This window comes from Falco naumanni, chromosome 10, assembly GCF_017639655.2.
Source record: "Falco naumanni isolate bFalNau1 chromosome 10, bFalNau1.pat, whole genome shotgun sequence".
NCBI lineage: Eukaryota > Metazoa > Chordata > Aves > Falconiformes > Falconidae > Falco > Falco naumanni.
The window spans coordinates 30642372-30660961 of record NC_054063.1 but is presented as its reverse complement, the minus strand read 5'-3'; the positions used below and the strand labels follow the sequence as shown (position 1 = coordinate 30660961).

General features: G+C 41.6%; 1 protein-coding gene across 8 annotated transcripts in view; it reads left to right on the top strand.

Moving 5' to 3' along the window:
• Positions 1 to 7912, top strand: part of STAU1 (staufen double-stranded RNA binding protein 1) — a 32769-nt gene extending 24857 nt beyond the window's left edge. For 5 of the 8 annotated variants that reach the window (XM_040608127.1, XM_040608130.1, XM_040608126.1 and 2 more), the window contains 6 exons: positions 393 to 539; positions 1344 to 1416; positions 3486 to 3805; positions 4494 to 4616; positions 6182 to 6267; positions 6916 to 7912. In XM_040608127.1, coding sequence (XP_040464061.1) covers positions 393 to 539; positions 1344 to 1416; positions 3486 to 3805; positions 4494 to 4616; positions 6182 to 6267; positions 6916 to 7003 — 837 coding nt within the window. In that variant the 3' untranslated portion in view covers positions 7004 to 7912. Of the gene's footprint in view, positions 1 to 392; positions 540 to 1343; positions 1417 to 3485; positions 3806 to 4493; positions 4617 to 6181; positions 6272 to 6366; positions 6410 to 6915 lie in introns of those variants that run through there. The other 3 variants (XM_040608133.1, XM_040608131.1, XM_040608128.1) reach the window with 2 other exon arrangements.
• Positions 7913 to 18590: the final 10678 nt, after the last annotated feature.

Sequence of the window (18590 nt, the reverse complement as noted above, 5' to 3'; positions counted from 1 at the left end):
ACTGCATATCTGCTTGCCTCTAATAATTAAGTGCATTCTCCACACCCCTCTCCTATCCTGGCCAAAACAGGAAAATTAATTGCTTTCTTTACATTGCAGTAGTAAATCTGCTAAACCTGTAACTTAGCCTGTATCTGCTGTGATACCAGTTTTGAGTATTTAGGCTGTTGCCAAGGTGAGATGATGAAATACAGTTGTTTGTGTCACTTCTGTTCGGGTTTTTTGTGCTTGGAGGCCAATGATCGTTGATAATGAATGACAGCTTGCTTAGAATAATGATCACTTGAACTTTTTTGTGACTTACGGTGTGCTCAAGACACACATCCCTAATAAGTGTATCTTCATACTGCTGTTTAAGAATTGATTTGGTATTTTCTTCCTCTTTTGCACAGGTGAAAGTTGGTGTACACACAGCTGAAGGAATGGGCACAAACAAGAAAGTTGCTAAACGCAACGCAGCTGAAAATATGTTGGAACTTCTAGGTTTCAAAGTCCCTCAACCTCAACCTCCAAAACCAGCATTAAAGACAGAAGAGAAGGTAAGAGTCTTTAAGAATCAACTGCTGTTTAGCACTACAGCAGCAGTTGAGTTGAAATGGTAGCAGTTTTGCAAGGCAGTGACAGTGTGGTAAGTTCATACTTTCAGCCCTAGCCAGGAAGCAGTTGTATCAAGGTGACTGCTCTAAAAAATAGTGTCGTTAAGATACATCAGGGGTTCAGTTTCGCAAGTAAATCAAAGTGTCATTAGAAGGCTAACAGTGTATTTCTTCTTTATGGAATGGCTCAACACCTGTGATAATGGATATATTGGTCTTAGAATCTTGCAGACATGTAGGTGTTGAGATGTGGTAGCACTGGTTTTACACAGCCTTATCGCCAGTTGCAGCTGGAAGCTTGTTACAGGTCTCTTTCTTTGGTGGGTCCCTGAGCCTTGCATTCTCCTCCTGCTGTAGCAGATGTTGCCAGGGAGTTAAAATAGTGAGTCTGGTTCTAGTTTCCTCCTTTTCATGCATGTGCTCATTTGTGTCCAGTATGTCGTTCTCAGCAAGACCAATAACTAACGTTGGTTTAACTGGCTTTATTATGGTATCTAGTTCTCAGTATCTCTGTTCTTAATACCACTTCAGAGGTCTGTAGAGAGTTTTAGTCATTCAGTGAATAAGAATCACTGAACTTGTCACTTCTTGGTAGCTATGTAATAATTGAGGTCTCTGAATAATAAAATTTTCAGTAAAATTTTGACTAGTCAGATCACCTTCATCTTGAAAACTTTAAATCTTGGGGGAGGAAAAAAAGTTTTAGAGGGTTATTGTGTGTGTGGCTTTTTTCCTTTTATTTTTAAGACACCAGTGAAGAAACCGGGCGATGGAAGAAAAGTAACCTTCTTTGAGCCGGGCTCTGAAGAGACTTCAACTAGTAAGTGACTTTACTGAAAGAAGCCTGGCCCTGTTGGTGTGTGTGTGTATGTAAGATGTTTCTCTGTCACTTCAACAGTGTCATTTAACACACTGCAGGAATGAGCAGAGCAGTGTGCCGCTGCTGGCTTGCAAACTAAATCTACCCCTTGGGAAGTTTTTGTTCAAATCTCTAAGAGTTTATTCCTCCCAAGTCATACAGTATTCAGCCTGCTTGGCCTCCTGCTCAGGGGAGGGGGTAGGTAGCTGAGCCACAAGCATGTGTGTGCTAGCGGGTCGGTCAAGCAGTTTGTGGAGGTGCAGTTGCTGCTGCCCGCAGTGTCTGAGCTTGTCTTACCTCGATCTGAGGGGTCTTGGGGCAGGATTTAATCTGTGTCTGGAGCTTTCGGGGGGCTTAGTTCAGAACTGAGCTTGGTTCTGATCCAGGGACCAGGCTCCTCCTACCAACAGCAGGAGTGAAGTGGGGGTAATTTCTGGGGGGGAAAAGGTAAGGGGAGGAGGAGAGATCAGCCTCTTCGGCTCAGCAGAACACTTCTCTGGTGTAGGGATCAAATGAGGATGGGAGCAGATTCCTTGGGAAAAGGGTTGGGGTTTCTGCCAGCTGGGAATAGCCTTCTAGATTTGGAAGAACAGTTGCAGGTTAGAAGATGCCCCAGAAATGTCACTCTTAAGCCTGAGGCAGAGCTGCGATGGGAGGCTGGTGCTGAATTTGTTGGGGCAGAGTTAGCTGTGTTGTTTGGCCCTGTCGCCTTACAGATGTTGAGGAATAACTGCAGTATGTTGAAGGCTTTTCCTGGGACGAAGATGAGGAAGGGTGTCAGTACTAACTGAAATTGGTCTTCCTAAAGCAGAGTTGGAGAAGGAAAGAATGGCTTTGTAGTACACAACAACCTCTTCACCTGTGCTTGGTCTCTCGTGAGTGAGAGAGCAAGGAGCTGTGCCTGCATTTATTTCAGACAGTTGGTGGTTGTAGTGGTCAGATCCACAGATGCCTGTCTGGAACAACAAACCCCCAGACCTGCCCACCCAGTATACAGGGTTGGCTTTCTCTAATGTAAACTGTGGGGAGGAGCCGTTAGGGAAGGTTTGTCTCTTGCAATGTATTTCTGTTGTGAATAGTACATTTCAGGTGCTTTCTGTGTTGAAGTACAGTTTTGTGGTTTGAATGATAAATAGTTGGGCTTGACTTGGACTTTAGTAACATTTTACTGCATCCATAAGATCTTAGGTAAACTTCCTGACTTCTTATTCAAACTTTGCCATCCCTGCTTTCTCCCATCTACAAGTTACGATTTTCAGCCTTAGACTTGAAACAGCTCAGTCCTGCTGAACTTCAATCTGTTCTGCCATAACAGTGACTCCTCCTTTCAGTGGCACTGTCTTCGCCGCCTTTCTTTAGCACACCTCTGTAGTTTTCCTCCACAGTTCTGTGTATGTCTCCCCTGTAAAAAGCTGTTCTTATCCCTCTTAAATATAACTTACACCATAACGTCATTAAATTGCTATCAATTGACTGTGGTGGCATATTTGCTGTAAATAGTATTTCTTGCTTCCTCATACCGTGCTAATGTTACATTTAACCTTATCTACCTGTTGACATTTTCACAATACGCAGTTTAAACTTTGTGGACGATCTGGCACTGTCTTTACAATATTCAACAGTGGCTCTGGCCATTCTGTGGTTTCATTATTTGCTCCTACAGTTTAAATAATGACATAAAAAATTCTGAAACCAAAAGATGCATCTAGAATGTGGTTGCAACTGTCTGAGGTGTCTGTAAGCTTGACTAACCTGGAGAAGCTGCTCCCGGAGGTAAAGGTGCTCTTTTGACAGATGCAGGTGTTGCCCTGAATGATTTATTCAGTAAGCAATCTCGTTTTGATGATGCTGAATCTCTGACCCACCAAAGGCAAATCAAGCTTGCTAAGTTCGTTAGCATTTCAAAAGTAATTTGAAACAATCTTTTTTCAAAACTGGCCTTTGATGCCTGTATATGCCTTCATGTGCCTGCAGAAGGCCTCAGAAATAGCTAGCGTCTGTCTGTTTCGTATGTACCTCTCTCTTCTCAGGTAATAAAGAAGATGAGTTTAGGATGCCTTATCTCAGCCATCAGCAGCTTCCTGCTGGAATTCTTCCTATGGTCCCTGAGGTTGCACAAGCTGTAGGAGCCAATCAAGGACACCACACCAAAGAGTTCAGTAGGGCAGCCCCAAATCCTGCCAAGGCTACAGTAACAGCAATGATTGCTAGAGAGCTATTGTATGGTGGTACTTCTCCTACTGCTGAAACCATATTAAAGAATAACAACTCATCAGGCCACGTACCCCACGGACCACTCACTAGGCCCTCTGAGCAGCTGGACTATCTTTCCAATGTTCAAGGAATCCAGGTAAATGCTCAGCTTTGCAAGATTTCTTCCAAAGCTATCCAAACTGGTCCAGCCTGTTGTTTGTTCTAAAGCTTTGTAGTTCTGCTGGTGACTGACGTATTCTGAGGCTGCTTGTTAAGCTGAAATTTGTCTAAATATTTTATTTTACCTATGAAATGTACATGAATTTTACAGCTTTTTAATTTAGTTTTCAAATGTGCATGTCTGTACTGCATCCTCAGCCTTAATTCAGGGCTACTCCCAAACCTTGTATGAATTTGAACTTAGCTGATCTGAAGTCAGTTTTTTGAGTAATCGTTCGTATATTACCATTTGCTGTAAGCTGTACATTTTCTTGTGTTTCATCCCTTTAATCAGAATTGCATGCAAGTTCCTATATTAATATGTTAAAGGAGCTCAGCAGATTAAGAAGTGTAATAGGGAAAATTTTAAATACAGATAGTTACGATCACAATAAGAGTCCCAGCAACAATCATTAAGTAGCCACTTTTATTCAGAAGGCTTGCAGAGCTCTCATGATTACTAAAAAACATTGCAAGTCACACTTCAAACTAAATGGTTCTACTGGCTGACAGAATGATTAAAAGTAAGGCTCCGCTTCACATATATGTGTAAATAATCTGTTGCACTTGTGATATTTCCTGTACTTGGTTAACTGAAAAGAACTAAATCCTTCTCTTTTCTTCAGGTTGAATATAAAGACTTTCCAAAAAATAACAAGAATGAGTTTGTATCTCTTATAAACTGTTCCTCTCAGCCACCACTGATCAGCCATGGAATTGGAAAGGATGTAGAATCTTGCCACGATATGGTATGACAAATATTGCTGCGCTGCTTTCTCTTTGCCCTTCAGTGAACTGGGGGATGCAGCAGATAGACCCAGGGTTTCATGTTACTGCTGGATAGCAGTGAATTCAATGCTGTTCAATTCCCTGGCTAATTTTTGTCTGATATTTCACAGGTTGCTGAAATAATTGATTAATAATATCAGAATCTAATGTAAATAACCTTGAAAAGACTTAATATATGCTCACAGTTTGGGTCCACAAAAGCTGTGTTGGCTTTATCTTGGTATTATTTGCATGAGCACATAAGAAAGAAAATGTATGAGAAGGAAACTTTCAAAACATAAGAGCATATCAGGTTATTTTCCGTAATGGAATGGGCTGATGTTTCATTGGGAACTGTAATACTTGGGTTCATGTTACCAGACTTCCTGCTGGAACAGAATCCAAGATGGAAGAAATGCAATTCACGACTAGATAGCAGGAGACACGCTAAATCTGTTAAGTTCACTTTGTAAATAAGATCTTTTATAAACGGTAGCTGAAATACTTCTTTGTGAAAGAATGAGTCTTAAGACTGTAAACTGTAAGGGACTTTGTCTATAATAGACATTACATATTGCTAACGATATGGACGCAGTTGTAATTTGAAAGGAGTTTCATTCTTTTGGTATCCAGTGGTGACCTGAGTACTGCCTGCAGGCTACAGTAATAGTTTGCAATGTGTAAACATACCCAGGAAAACCTGGTTTTACTGATTTGTGTACTAAAAAAATTTTGCAGTAATTTTCTAATGGCTATAATTCAGTACAGATGTCTTTGAACTCTGTCACTTAATTTTGACATTTTAATACCCACCTCTACATCCTGCTGTAAAGAGCCTCCTGTAAGGCACGAGTCGGCGCAGGAGGTAGAAGGGAAAAGGACAGCCAGTTCAGAGCTTAAATATTGTGACTGGGCCAGCGTGAGAACCTTGCTCTGTTCAGATGCTCAGCTTTCACTAATGCATGTGCCGTAATTAATCAGGGGTATTCTGAAAAGGTGTGCCTGAACCTGGTCTGAATACAGTTGAAGGCAATTCTCAGTTCTCAAAGGAGGTGACTTACTTTTGCATTACCCATGCCACATCGGGTCGTCTTTTAAACACTCACACATGCCCTATCTGTGTTGTCTTTTTTATTCTTATGTAACTTGTTTTCTTTTTCTGCAAAGGACTTTTTTTGTTCTGTGTATTTTGATGTCCTTTGTTTTAAGCTCTGTACAGTTTTAAGCCATTACTAATTTAGTGTCTTTTTCCATGGTATTAATAGCACTGCTGAATTTTATCCCATTGCAAAACAAATGCAGTGCGAATCCCCCAGCCACAGCACCATTCTGTTGTTTAGATGTAGCAAGATGAAATTCTACACCATTGCATTTTTTCCACCATAATGATGCATCTTAAAAACAAAAAAAAACAAAAAAACAAACAAAAAAAACCACCCTACCAAAATTAGAATGTTTACTTTATTTTAAATGAGTCCTGGTCCTGCTTTCACTAAATGAATGAAACGGACTCGAGCTGAATTGCTGACTGCTCTCTTTTCTGTAGGCTGCATTGAATATCTTAAAGTTGCTGTCTGAGTTGGACCAACAAACCACAGAGATGCCAAGAACAGGAAATGGACCAATGTCTGTGTGAGTGTGACCCATTGACTTTTCCTTGCATTAATGAAAACCTCTAACCCTATGATGTTCTATAAACAAATAAAATGTGACGGTGTTTCTCTTTGCCAGAAAAGTTAAAATGGGCTGTTACCTTCTTCAGGAGGAGAAGAGGGTAGGTTTTGTGATCAAGCCTGTAATTTTCATGTGCCAAATGCAAGTACTGAGCAGGAACAAGGGGATAAATTGTAATAGCTGTGATACAGAGGAGTTCGGACTGTGATCCCTCTGCTTAAACGATTTGTTCGTGTATATTTCTAAATAGTGTGACTTTGCAGTGTGTTGAAGTGTTACAGCTGCTCCTCTCTTTCTAGAAATCTTCTGTACATAAAATGTAAACGATGTATAGGTATCACAGCTTGCTTTCAGCAGAAACTGGAGGGATTGAAAATTACTCCCTTTGACAAGGAAAAAAAAAATAAGTGTAGCCTCTCACTTAGATAATAAGCTGTCAAAATGGCGGAATTAACAAAGTGCTAATTGATTGAAAATGGAGGCCATTTATATGGAAACACCTTGTTGTATATATGCACCTCAAATATTTTGTATCAGATTTAGAAGCATCTTACTCATGGAAATTGTATTTTATCTCCTAAGTAACAGGTGTTTTCTCATTTGTAGATGTGTGAAACAAGAAATGGAAAGTGATCCTCTTCTCAAACCAGCTAACTCAAACACTTTGGGACAAACACTGGACAGCACTGCCTAAAAAAGGCTTTTGACTGGACCCAAACCGAAAGCACCAGAGAAAATCAAATGCTTCCTATTAATGTAACCTAACTGTTTTAGAGTGCTACAGTCTTTACAACCTACTGTAGTGTCTAAATCATAACCGTTGCTTTTTCTTCAAACAGTGATAAATTTTTAGTTTCATTATGTTGTTTTGATTGAAATGACACTATAAATTTTTCATTTAAAAGTTTCTTAATTGTATCTAGAACAATAGCACAGTTTAGAAACTTTGTCTTCTGAGACTGACATGTTATCTGTGAACTAACTTGGGAAGATCATATCCGTGTATGTGGTTATTTTGTTTTTATTGAAATAGCACAGTTTCACTGGAAACAAATTGTGTGCCCACCATTTTAAAAAGTCCAATATTTTCGCAAACCTAGCTTAATTATCCAACGGTTGAATGAATTAAAACACTTTAGGAATTTTAAACTTTGTTTGATCATTTTTGGTTAACTTCCAGTTTTCTTGAGTTGGGGGGGTAGGGGAACTCGAATGCAACATGACTTTAAATGATCTGTCATCTATGTTTTAAGGATTGCGTGTATAGATGGCACACGGCTCACTACATTACAGGATATGATCTCAATGTAGTGCATATAAAACTGCAGATTGATTTTCCTTGAGTGCTTTATACTGTTTAATTACATCTCCATGTAGGGCTGAAAAAAATTACCTATGTTTATATATAAACTGTGTTGCTTTTGATGTTGTGTTATTGCGCACTGAACTGTGTGCAATAAAGTTTTTTGCATATGGTCCAGGTAAAGCACGATAGCCTTGCAAGTTAAGTACTGCTTCAGTTCATTGTTTACGCTGGAATTTTTTCTCCCCATGGAATGTAAGTAAAACGTAGTGTTTGTCACCAATAAATGGTAATACTAAATTTTTTTTGGTTAATTTATTCTTGTATGCCACTACAGGGGCTGCTTTTTTATAGGATTTGTAATGCTTGTGATATAGTACGGGCAGTATTGTAAAGCTATGGAGTAACTGTACAATGGTTATCAATTACATATAAATTACTATTTAGTAATGTGGAGGATGTGAAAGCCTGGCAAGGTCAAGGAAATTCAAAAGTAACGTGGGTACATTTGTTATTTGTGCCACAGTGTGTTAGTGCAAGTGTATTAATGGGAGCTTAAAGTTACGATTATGACAAGAAACCTGGCACACAGGTTGGTATGATTTCAAAGTTTAAGTCTCTACTTTTAAGTTTCCTTGTTTGCTTGTAATTTGAATCATAACCTTGCCTTGCACTTAGTAATTTTTGGGGAGTAGTACTTTCAAAACAAAACAAAACTTTCCCTCTAGCAACAAAAGCTGGCACCGTAGACTGACACATGACAGTGTATCATTTGGATGTGGACTACGTTCAGTGTGTACTTAACTAGTAATCTGTAGCAGCACTTCCTAAACACCTGTTTGCAGTGTGTGTAGTAACTCTTGTCCCAGAGAGCCGTTACTGCATATGCTGCGTCTCAAAGCTAAATGTCTCGGCCACTTCATTTGCATTATTGAAAGCAGTTGGGCCACGTTAACTGCATACCAGACTTCATTGAATCGAGTTGGTTTTGATCATTATAAGCAAAAAAAAAACATTGTAAAGGTTTTTTGGGGTTTGGGTTTTGTTTGGTTTTGTTTTGGTTTTTTTTTTTTTTTTTTTACATTTGTAGAACTAAAATGCTGTACATTTAAAAATTAAAAGAAACTTGCTAGGCTGAGGCTTTGTATTGCAAATTCTTACAACTTAGAAACTACTTACAAATTTATGTTGGAAAACACATCGATAGTGGGTGTAAATGGTCTCCCTGCCTTTATCCGCTGCTACTTAGGAGTCTTCTCTTTAGGTGGGACTACAGCCTATTCTGACTGTTTTGCGGCATTCATTTGTTGATAGTGCTGTGTTCCGTATTACCTGATGTAAGGTACTTTGCCGTGGATACCTCTGTTTCAGTACTCTTAAATGCATCTGTCATCTTAGAGGTGCTATGTAAGAGAAGGTTCTTTTGTCAAAAACCTTGTAGTCACAGCCTCATGATGGAAGCCTTCAGGTCACTGTGTGGATTCTAGGTAAGCCAAAGTGAGTTTGAGATAAAAGTGTTTTTTCTGGAGCACTGCCATCGCTTGCTTTTCTGGTTGTCTCCCCTGTGCTTGACGGAGCGAAGGCTAGAAAGAATGGCTACATATTATATGCGATCACCTGAAGGCTTTATATGACACTTCTGTTCAACAGATACTAAAATGTTCTACAAAAAATAAAAATATGAGAAAACTGAGGTGAAGGTGAAATTCTCTGACCACAGCAGTCTAGCAGACTAGTACTGGTACAAAGCTTACATTTCTCAGCACTAGCAAAGTGCCGTCCGCAAGACACCTCACCTTCTTGGATTCATTCTTTGAACTTTTGGTTTTGATCTTAGGAAACCTTTTGACTGCAAGTGAATGAGCTGGAGCTTTCAAATATGAATATTAGTTTACATTAGCTTGGGCTTCATGCCACGTGTTTCAGTAATGATGCCATTATAGAAAATTTAAGTATAGGGTCCATTCCAAAATTACTTTCTCATATTCAGATATTTATTGCTTGGGGTTGTTCCTCCACAAGTGGATTTTACCAGGCATTTTTTCTCCCCATTATTTTGACTCTGCTTAAATTACCACAATTTTAGTAAATTAATGCATTTTTCCTATGTTTCTCAGAAAGTATTTTTGAGCGCTAATAATAATTAATAATAATATGGCACTACTAATCTGAGTGTTCCAGAACCTGCTGCACATTTAGTAAATTGTCAGATTTCGCACTCAGAATGTTTAGTTCAGCTACAGAAAACTTCCCTTTAATCAGTTTCAATTGGGAGTCAGGAAAACGGTATTTAATCCGATCTATCGGGCTCGTAACTCTTGTGCTAACAACTAACAACACCTGCTACAATGATCTTGTTTATTTTCAGTATTTACCACGTTACTACCCAGCCTCTTAAATCCTCCAGCCAGTGTTCTGCAAGTCAGGTTGCCCTTGGGTCACTGCTGCAAGGTGCAGAGGAAGGAGGTCTGATCCTGCGGAGCTTCCACTCCTGATTTAGTAACTTGTGAGGGCGATTCCTGAGGAGGCAGGTCACTGGGGGACGGGAGAAGTAATGTGGCAGAACGAGTCACTGAGTATCAGTGCGTTTCAGTCTTGTTCATTTGGACCTTTTTTAACACCTGCCTATCCTGCTTCCAAATGCAGAGCACACAGGCTTAAAAGAGGTAGCTGAGGAGTTTGGAAAACAACAGATCCTGGAAATATTTATGTTCATTTTCCAACAGTTCAGCTTGTAAATAAGATCAGCAGAGACCAGACAGTGTAAGTAACACATTTTCTTTCACCAAAGAAAACATCCTGTCTGTACTCCCTCACGCGCCTAGACTTTGACAGACTCCAGCCTCGATGTTATTTTCTGGTATTGGAAAGAAAGCACTCGTACCGCTTTTGCTTTGCATTGCTTTCCGTCAAGCCTTTTCTTAGTCATACAAGTATACAGCTGCACTTTGTAGTGGCTCTTGTCAAAAGAATTGCACTGTGCCACTGTTCTTTGAAGAGATGCAGTCGAATGTCTCATCTAAGAACCTGAAGAGTGGCTTTGTAGATGTGCTGCATATGAAACCTTTCCAGCACTGTGTTATCAAGCTGTACAACTGCTGCTCAAGTCTCCTATGTTAAGTAAGAAGTTGCGCTCTGAACTTGGGGTACACACAGGAAGGTAGTCCATGTTCAACCGGGGATTGTGGAGTATTATCTGCTTTCTTGAATGGGTCAGTTTGCTATCCTTGAGACAAAGCTTTTTTGTGAGACTGCATCACAAAAAAGTTAAAAGGGAATAATGAAAATTGGTCAGGGAATTTTTTTCTTAAAGCAGAATATTTTGTTAGTAGGAACTCTTGACTCCCCAAAGGAAGAAACATGACATTTCATGGTCCTTAATTCTTGGCTTCAGGATGGAGAGCTTAAAGAAAAGGATTTGTGCAAAATTTATTTTTGGGAATGCTGACCTGTAGGATAGCTAAAATGTGCCTACAGAATGAGAAGCAGCCTGGATTCACTGCGATACCTGTTATTCAATAATAGTAAAATACATTCCCATAATGTTGTGGTTGTTGCTTTGGTTTGGTTTGGTTTTGGATATAGACAGCTGGTATTTCTTTCAGAAAGGATTTATCCTAAGGGACTCAGTTGGTGAGTCTGGAGTCAGCAGGGGAGTTATTCTTGGTTCTCAATTCTCCAGCCAAGTATTAGTAACATAGATCAGAGTTAAATGTGGCAGTACTTGGAGTTCCACTGCAATTACTGTGTTACCTAAGGATCAAACCAAAATTCTTTTCTAACCCACTGATCAAAGTTAAAAATAGTTTTATTCTGTCCTAGTATATATAAAGACAAATGGTGGAGGTTCAAAAAGTGCCTAACTGCAGGAAGGGATAGGGTATGTGTATACCACTTCACTAGTCTGCATTTGTGAAGCAACCACATAACAGTTTGCTGCTTTTATTGTGAAAGTCTGCAGATAGAAACCAACAGAGTAAGTGTGATTCCATGTTAGGTCTTCCTCAAGGGCTTCTATGTTTAAGTGATTTTATTTAGATGATGACTCTGTTTAAGCTGAGACAAAGAACTGTTGCTCCAGAGGTGATTACAAACCTGAGAATACTCAACTTCATCTCTGTGGCTGTGACTTGCTGTGTCTTCCCTTTACCTGCTGATTGGATATGTACTTTAATACCCAGGAACTTCTGAGCACGAACCTGAATATCCCATGGAAGGAGGCTGGGGAAAAAAAATCAAGTTGTTAGAGCAGATTTCTAGGGTATTCATTTAATCTCTGGATTAGAACTGAATAAAAGCATACAGATGGCAAATAATACTTACCCAAGAGTGTATTTTGTTCTCAAAAAAACCTCAAATTATTTTGTATACCACTAGCAGTATCCTAATGCAACAAAATTGTATTTGATCAGAAATGAAAATATTATCGTTTTTTTAAACTTTACTCATTCTAACACTTCCAATTTCACACTTTTAGCCAGCTGCTAATAGAGAATGTTTTAGATTTTAAATGTCCCATGTTAACGATGCAGAAAATACTCTTCACAGAGCATGTTTTCAATACTTTCATTCTCTACTACCATTCTCTTATTTTTCTCTATTTCCAACCAGAAGATAGTACTTTATGTTTAAATACCTTTTTTTTTTTTTTTTTTTTTTTTTAGGGAATCCCAACCCTGTGTTAAGGGACAAAGGCTCTGATATTTTTCATGTCAAAGTCCAAATGCAAAATCTGTTTGGGGACAACTGGGTATCTCTACAGATAATTTCCTATTTCCTATTCTCCGTTTTATCATGGGTACAATCTCCCAAATTGCCGATTTTAACATTTTAAAGCCACAACCAAGTACATCACAGTACAGATACATATTGTGGTCTGATTGCTAGGTATTGCTTTCATTCTGTTTTCACACAGTAGCTTGGTTTTAACAGAGATGGGCCATATAGCTCTTGCCTAGAAAAAAAACTGCGAAAAGAAAGCATCTCTGAGAAAATGAATCCATTGGTAGTTTGTTGTACATAAGATTCAGTATAACTGTCCTACAAACTGCCACTACATTTGCATAAAAAGTTTGTAAATTCCCGTTAAAGCTTGTTAAGTAGATACAGAGGAGATTATGTATTAAAATGTTAAGCCACCAAGTTATTTTAATTACTAAAGTGGATAAAAAGTTGAAGAAAATGGGCTACTTCAAACTCACAAAGGCTAAACATTTAAATAATTCTCTCTTTAAGCAAACTTAGCAATAACTGTTGTGCTTTCTCTTGTACTGTGTAACCTCAAAGATAACTGGTGTTTTCAGTGAGTGTTTTAACTCCTTGTTTTTCCGTGTGGTAAAGGGCTGATGTAGAAACCCAACGCTGATTTCTATTTAAAAGAAAAAATGATTTTTAAGAGTAGTTTTTCACTAACACCTCCCCATTCCGCTGTTCCATAATTGTATGCGGATAGGGAAGATGTACCTAGATTAAAGTGATACTTAAACAGGGTCAAATGCAGACCTCTCATCATTCGTCAGGCAGCTGGATATAACTTCACTGATTTTAATGGCTTTTTGCCACATGCTGAATGTGGTGCATTTTTGTTTACACTGGACATTAAACAGAGCTAGTCCCACTTCAACAAGCACGTGGCAAGTGTTCAAACCACCAATGTGCACAAGCTTGCACATATTGCATCCCCAAGCACTTGAGCCCATGGTCTTCTGGGCTACCCAGGGAGGGAATGATGTTTCCAGATACCCTGTGAATGCTGCCATTCCTTCCCATTTTCTTGTCTATCAGTATTTTTTGTTGGCACTTTCTTTTGGGAAGCTGGTTTGGCCTGTAGTTATGTGGCATACTCACCCCTCCCTTCATAAAGATGCCGACTGTCTTCCTCCCCTTCTGTCCGTGAACAGGATCCTACTCCTAGAACAGTTAACATCTCTTAAAGCAGGCTTGAAGATTATCTGGCTCATGATGGACAGCTTCCTACATCTGTGAGGTATATGAAGTATCTTTCCTTTCCTTAGGGGGAAACACGTGTCAACGAAACGTTCCATGAGGTGTTCTTCCAAACTCAGGTGGAAGTCAGAGCACATGCTGTACTCACGTTCAGGGTTGTGTGGGGTCCTGTGCTCTTCACCTGACTGCCCTGGAGTGCTGTTGAAAGATCACCTCAGTGCAAAAAATGGTGCTGTTGAAAGATCACTCCAGGCACTGCTCTGAAAACAGGTCAGCTCCTACAAGATGCATTTTCTCTTGGTCCTGTCTGTCTACCATAACACCTCCTGATCCCAAGAAGCCATTAGCAAGGCTTGTGGTGCCTCCTGATTGTAGCTAATAATACACTGCAGATTAACTAAACTGTTTATCTGTTGAACCAAAGCATTTCCATATGAGTTAAACTGAAAAGGAAAAGTCTTGTAAGGTATTGGACCTCTTGCATGTGTTCTTTCAACACTGCAGCTGAAAAGCTTGTCTCATGTAAATGGACTAAAAACACTTGGATATTTTTGCAAGATAAAGAAGGATGTAAATTCTAAAGTCACTTTTAAGTTAACACCATATTGGTCTGCAATTTCCTCTGTCTTTTTGCTCCATCTCTTTCTGTCAGAACAGTGTCTTTCATCAATGCCTATGTAAAAAACATTTGCTAATAATCAAAGAGAAATCTGTAAGCCATCAAAGCTCCCTTCTCCCTCCAAAAACGTTTTCTGTAGAGTCTAGCCAATAAATTTGCAAAATTTTACTGGTGTCATGCAGCATCTGAAATTGCTGCATCCTCGGTACAAAGCTGTTAACAAGGCAGTTGCTCGTCTAACAGGCATTTATTGTTTCCGTGTTTTAAGTGGTTTATCTGAGCTTGGAAATACTGTTGAAACGTTTTGATCAATTTTAAGGGTAAACCTGGACAGATGCATATAATCAGCAGAGGACTTAGTCCTGCAAGGTGGAGTTCTCTGGCTCACCCCACGACTCGCTGCAATGCCCATACCCTAAAAAACCACAGCATCCCTGTGGAAAGTTTGCATTCATCAGAAAATGAATGTTGGGATCTCTCTGTAGGAGTGCTTTGGTGATCCTGGTGATCCGACCTCTCTGCTGCTGCAAACAGCCCTGAAGTTCCTGCTACAGTCGCACTGTAGCCATGATCTGTTTCTATCATTTCTGGAAGGAAACCCTTGACAGTCTGTAGGAAACCATAAAAGAGGTGCTCATTTATGTGCAAATAGGCCCATTAAACTAGTGAATCTGAATACATCTCCCTGTTGGGTCTCTTGCTGAAACTCAGCTGGGTCATTCACAGTCTTAATTTCTGTCTAGTTTTAGCTCCAGGCTAGAAAAATTCTGGCTCCACAACTAAACTACAGCAGTTTCTTTCTTACTGCCCTTTAATCCATTCTGTGAATTTTGTGTTTGGAATTTTTCATATTCCAAATGACCAGTGTGTATTATTTGGCAGATGCTTGTTAAGACTTTTTTTCAATACCTTGTCAGTGCGCCATTTTATTTTATTATTGCAGTGCTCTACAATTAAATTGCTGACCCAACAGTTCAGAGAGATCTCTTCAGGGCTTTCTTGATGCATACTTTTTTTTAAAAAAAAATCTATTACAAAATGTTATACTGGAAAACTACAATCTGTATTAGAATTTGCCTGAATAATGGAGGCATCTGGTGCTGGGTTTTTAGTTGGGGTTTTTATGTGGGGAAGTCAGAGGCTGCATCCCAGTTGAAGTTTGAATTTCTTCATATTCAGTTCTGATTTAAAAAGAACCCCAAACATAACAATGTAGCAGTTGGATGCTGGCATGTGAAATATTTAATCATCCCATGAGATTAACAAGGTCTTGTTTAGCAATTCAGAAGCATTTCTTCTTTCATCAGGTTTTCCCTTCCTAGAGAAAAAGACTGATTCTGTGCTAGCACTCCGTGTTGGCATTTGGAAGAGGCTGAAAACATGTCCCTGTGAAGCCTGGCATACAATACAAAAGCATTCTTTAGAAATCGTGGTGCTTTTAAAAAAACACATGTGACCAAGTGCCTTTTAACCTTTTACCTTCACTTTGGCTGTTCTTGCAAGGTTAGACGGAGGAACTGCTCCTGCATGACTCCTACAAGAGCAAACACAGGGACACAACACTGGAGAGGTCCAGCCCCAGCACATGGTTCTTGCCTGCAGCTGCAGTGAATATCCACCCTGTGCAAGAAAAGGGTGCAATTGTCCTGCAGCCAAAAGTCCTGCTGATCAGCTGTGAGGCAAAGCTTTCACAGGCTGGCTGCTCTGGCCAGCAATGCCCCACAGAAGAGGTTCCTCCATAAGTAAATAACAAGGAGAATTGGAACCTGAGGATGTTCTGACTTTTGCTGCCTCTTGAGGAACTTCCTGAGTTCAAGAAGTCTTGCTACAATGAGCCCTGACTGAGCTGAAGAACTCATCTAGCTGAAGAGATTTTCAACATGTTTCTGCCAAGGAGAATAAAGCCCAGTGAAATCAAACAAATTTGACATTAAGTTCTGCTGCAGCTGTTCAACATCCCAGACCTTCCCATTTTTCTTTCCTTGGCAAGGTAGGCAACACAAATCACATTTAAGGTTTCTTCTGCGTTGCACATGTGACATGGGTTTGCAGTGTAACAAGATTAGTTTTCCCTGTAATCCTCTTAAAATGTCCTTCCTTTGATTGTCTTTTCATCTTTTGGTGTTCTGGAACTTGGATTAATGGGATTGAGATTTATTCCACAAGTCCTGTTTGATAAGCTGCTTTCAAGAATTAGTTGCCTACAAACACATTTAATTTGGAAAAAGCATTTTAATGGTAGCTGAATTATGCAGTGTTATGCCAAACATACTGTAAGGCCTATATATGTACTTGCAGTATGTATGTCTGTAGATACTACTAGACAAGGAGGTGACTAAGACAGGCTTGTTTTGGAGTGTCTAAAATATCTCACATGGCTTCTCTAGGCAAAGTTGCAGAGCCTTGGCCGTGTGTTTGCAAACTAGCTGACAAATTGACCACGTGCCTTTTCTTGTTCTCATCACATTTCAAGCACCACCCTTGAACCACCCCTTCCATTGGTCCCACAGGTTATATTTGCCTGTCAAGCAGCTTGATCTGGTCCCCTTGTCACTGAATCCCTGTTTAGTTAGTAAAACCTTGGTACCGAAGTAACAGCTGGTTTGCTGAAGCACTGATGTGACAAGTCACCCAATGCTAACACTTCATACAACTGAGAGTGAGCAACTGAACAGCTATGGCTGGTGCCTTGACATAACCAGTGTGCGTTTTACAAACAGAAAACCCCAATGCATGGAGCAATTACACGATTCTGAACTAGACCAGACCACAGCTGCTTATTGCAGAACTAACTCAGGTTTGTTCGGCTCCTGTGTTTAGTCCAAAAGACCACCCTGCTGATGTAAAACTAGCATATGGCTTTGTGCCTTCCTCTGCCTGTCCCCCTGCCTCTTAGACTTTGACTCCATTTCAACCCAATCTCTTTAGCTGGTCTTATTCTAGCGACAATAGTTCCTCCCTTCCCCAGGAGGTGCTGTGCAAGAGGGTCACGGCTGCAGAACATTTCCGAATCATACGGTGGCATCCCTGCTATACAGTGACCACTGGTGAGGGATGAAACGATGTGTCTGGCTGATCTTTCAGAACACGAACAGATGCACACAATCTGTGTGAGTGTAGGTCAGTGAGAATACCGTCAGCGGGTATTCAAGGACATCATGTGGCAGGAGTCCACTGGATGTGGGTGACTGGATTCATACCCCATGTTCAAAGTGAACTTCTAGCTTAAAATCACTGCACGCAGCAATGCTCAAGCAAGATGCCAGGCCGTTCTCATTGCAGACACATCCTTTGCTGCCTCATTCCTCAGGTTACTCCGAGGCAAGCTCTTTAATGCAACATCACATGCCTGTCTGTGGCCACCTGAAAACAAGACGGCTGCTGGGCTGGTCCCCCCGCCGTAGGCATTGCCCCAGTGACAGGCCCGAGCTGGAACCCGGGTGCGCATCAGCGGGAGCCTGAGCTGGGGGAAAGGAGCGGTGTAAGGCGGCAGTCCCGGAATTAAACTGGAGGGAATGGAGCCGTGTAAGGAGGCAGTCCCGGAATTAAACTGGAGGGAATGGAGCCGTGTAAGGAGGCAGTCCCGGATTTAAACTGGAGGGAATGGAGACGTGTAAGGAGGCAGTCCTGGAATTAAACTGGAGGGAATGGAGACGTGTAAGGAGGCAGTCCCGGAATTAAACTGGAGGGAATGGAGCCGTGTAAGGAGGCAGTCCTGGAATTAAACTGGAGGGAATGGAGACGTGTAAGGAGGCAGTCCCGGAATTAAACTGTCTGGGGGCTCCTGCTCCGGATTAAGGTTTGATCACAGGCTTTATGTTGCGCATGCCTGTGGACAAACCACTAATCATCTCCAAACCCTTTTTTTTTTTTTTTTCTTCCAAAAGCACACCGGCCCATGCCGGCAAAGCCCGTTGCCCGCACCGACGCCCCAAGGCCGGGACCACGCAGCACTCGCCCAGCTCCGAGCCCCGCAGCTCCAGGCAGCGCGGCGGGAGCCAAGGCCGCCCCGCGGGGCCATGGCCGGGGCTGGGGCCGGGGCCCAGCCCCGCAGCCGCCGGGCGAACCGGCCGCCCCGCCGCCTCAGAGGCAGCCCGGGCCCCGCCGCGGCGCTGGGGCGGGCCGCGGGCTCCGAGCGCGCACCGCCATGAGGGGAAGGCGGCCAGCACGCGGCGGCGCGGCCGCAGTCCGCCCGGCCCTTCGCCGCGAAATGGCGGCCCCGGCCGCCCACGCTGCCAGGCGCACCGCGCCGCGCCGCCACCGGCCCCCGGCCCGCCGGAGCACCGAAATAACGACGCTGCCCCCCGCCACCCCCGGGAGAGACCCCCGGCGGCGAGACCGGACCGGAGCGAGGGCAGCGGCCGCCCCCCGCGGTCCCGCCCAACATGGCGCCGGAGCCCGGCCTCCCGCCTC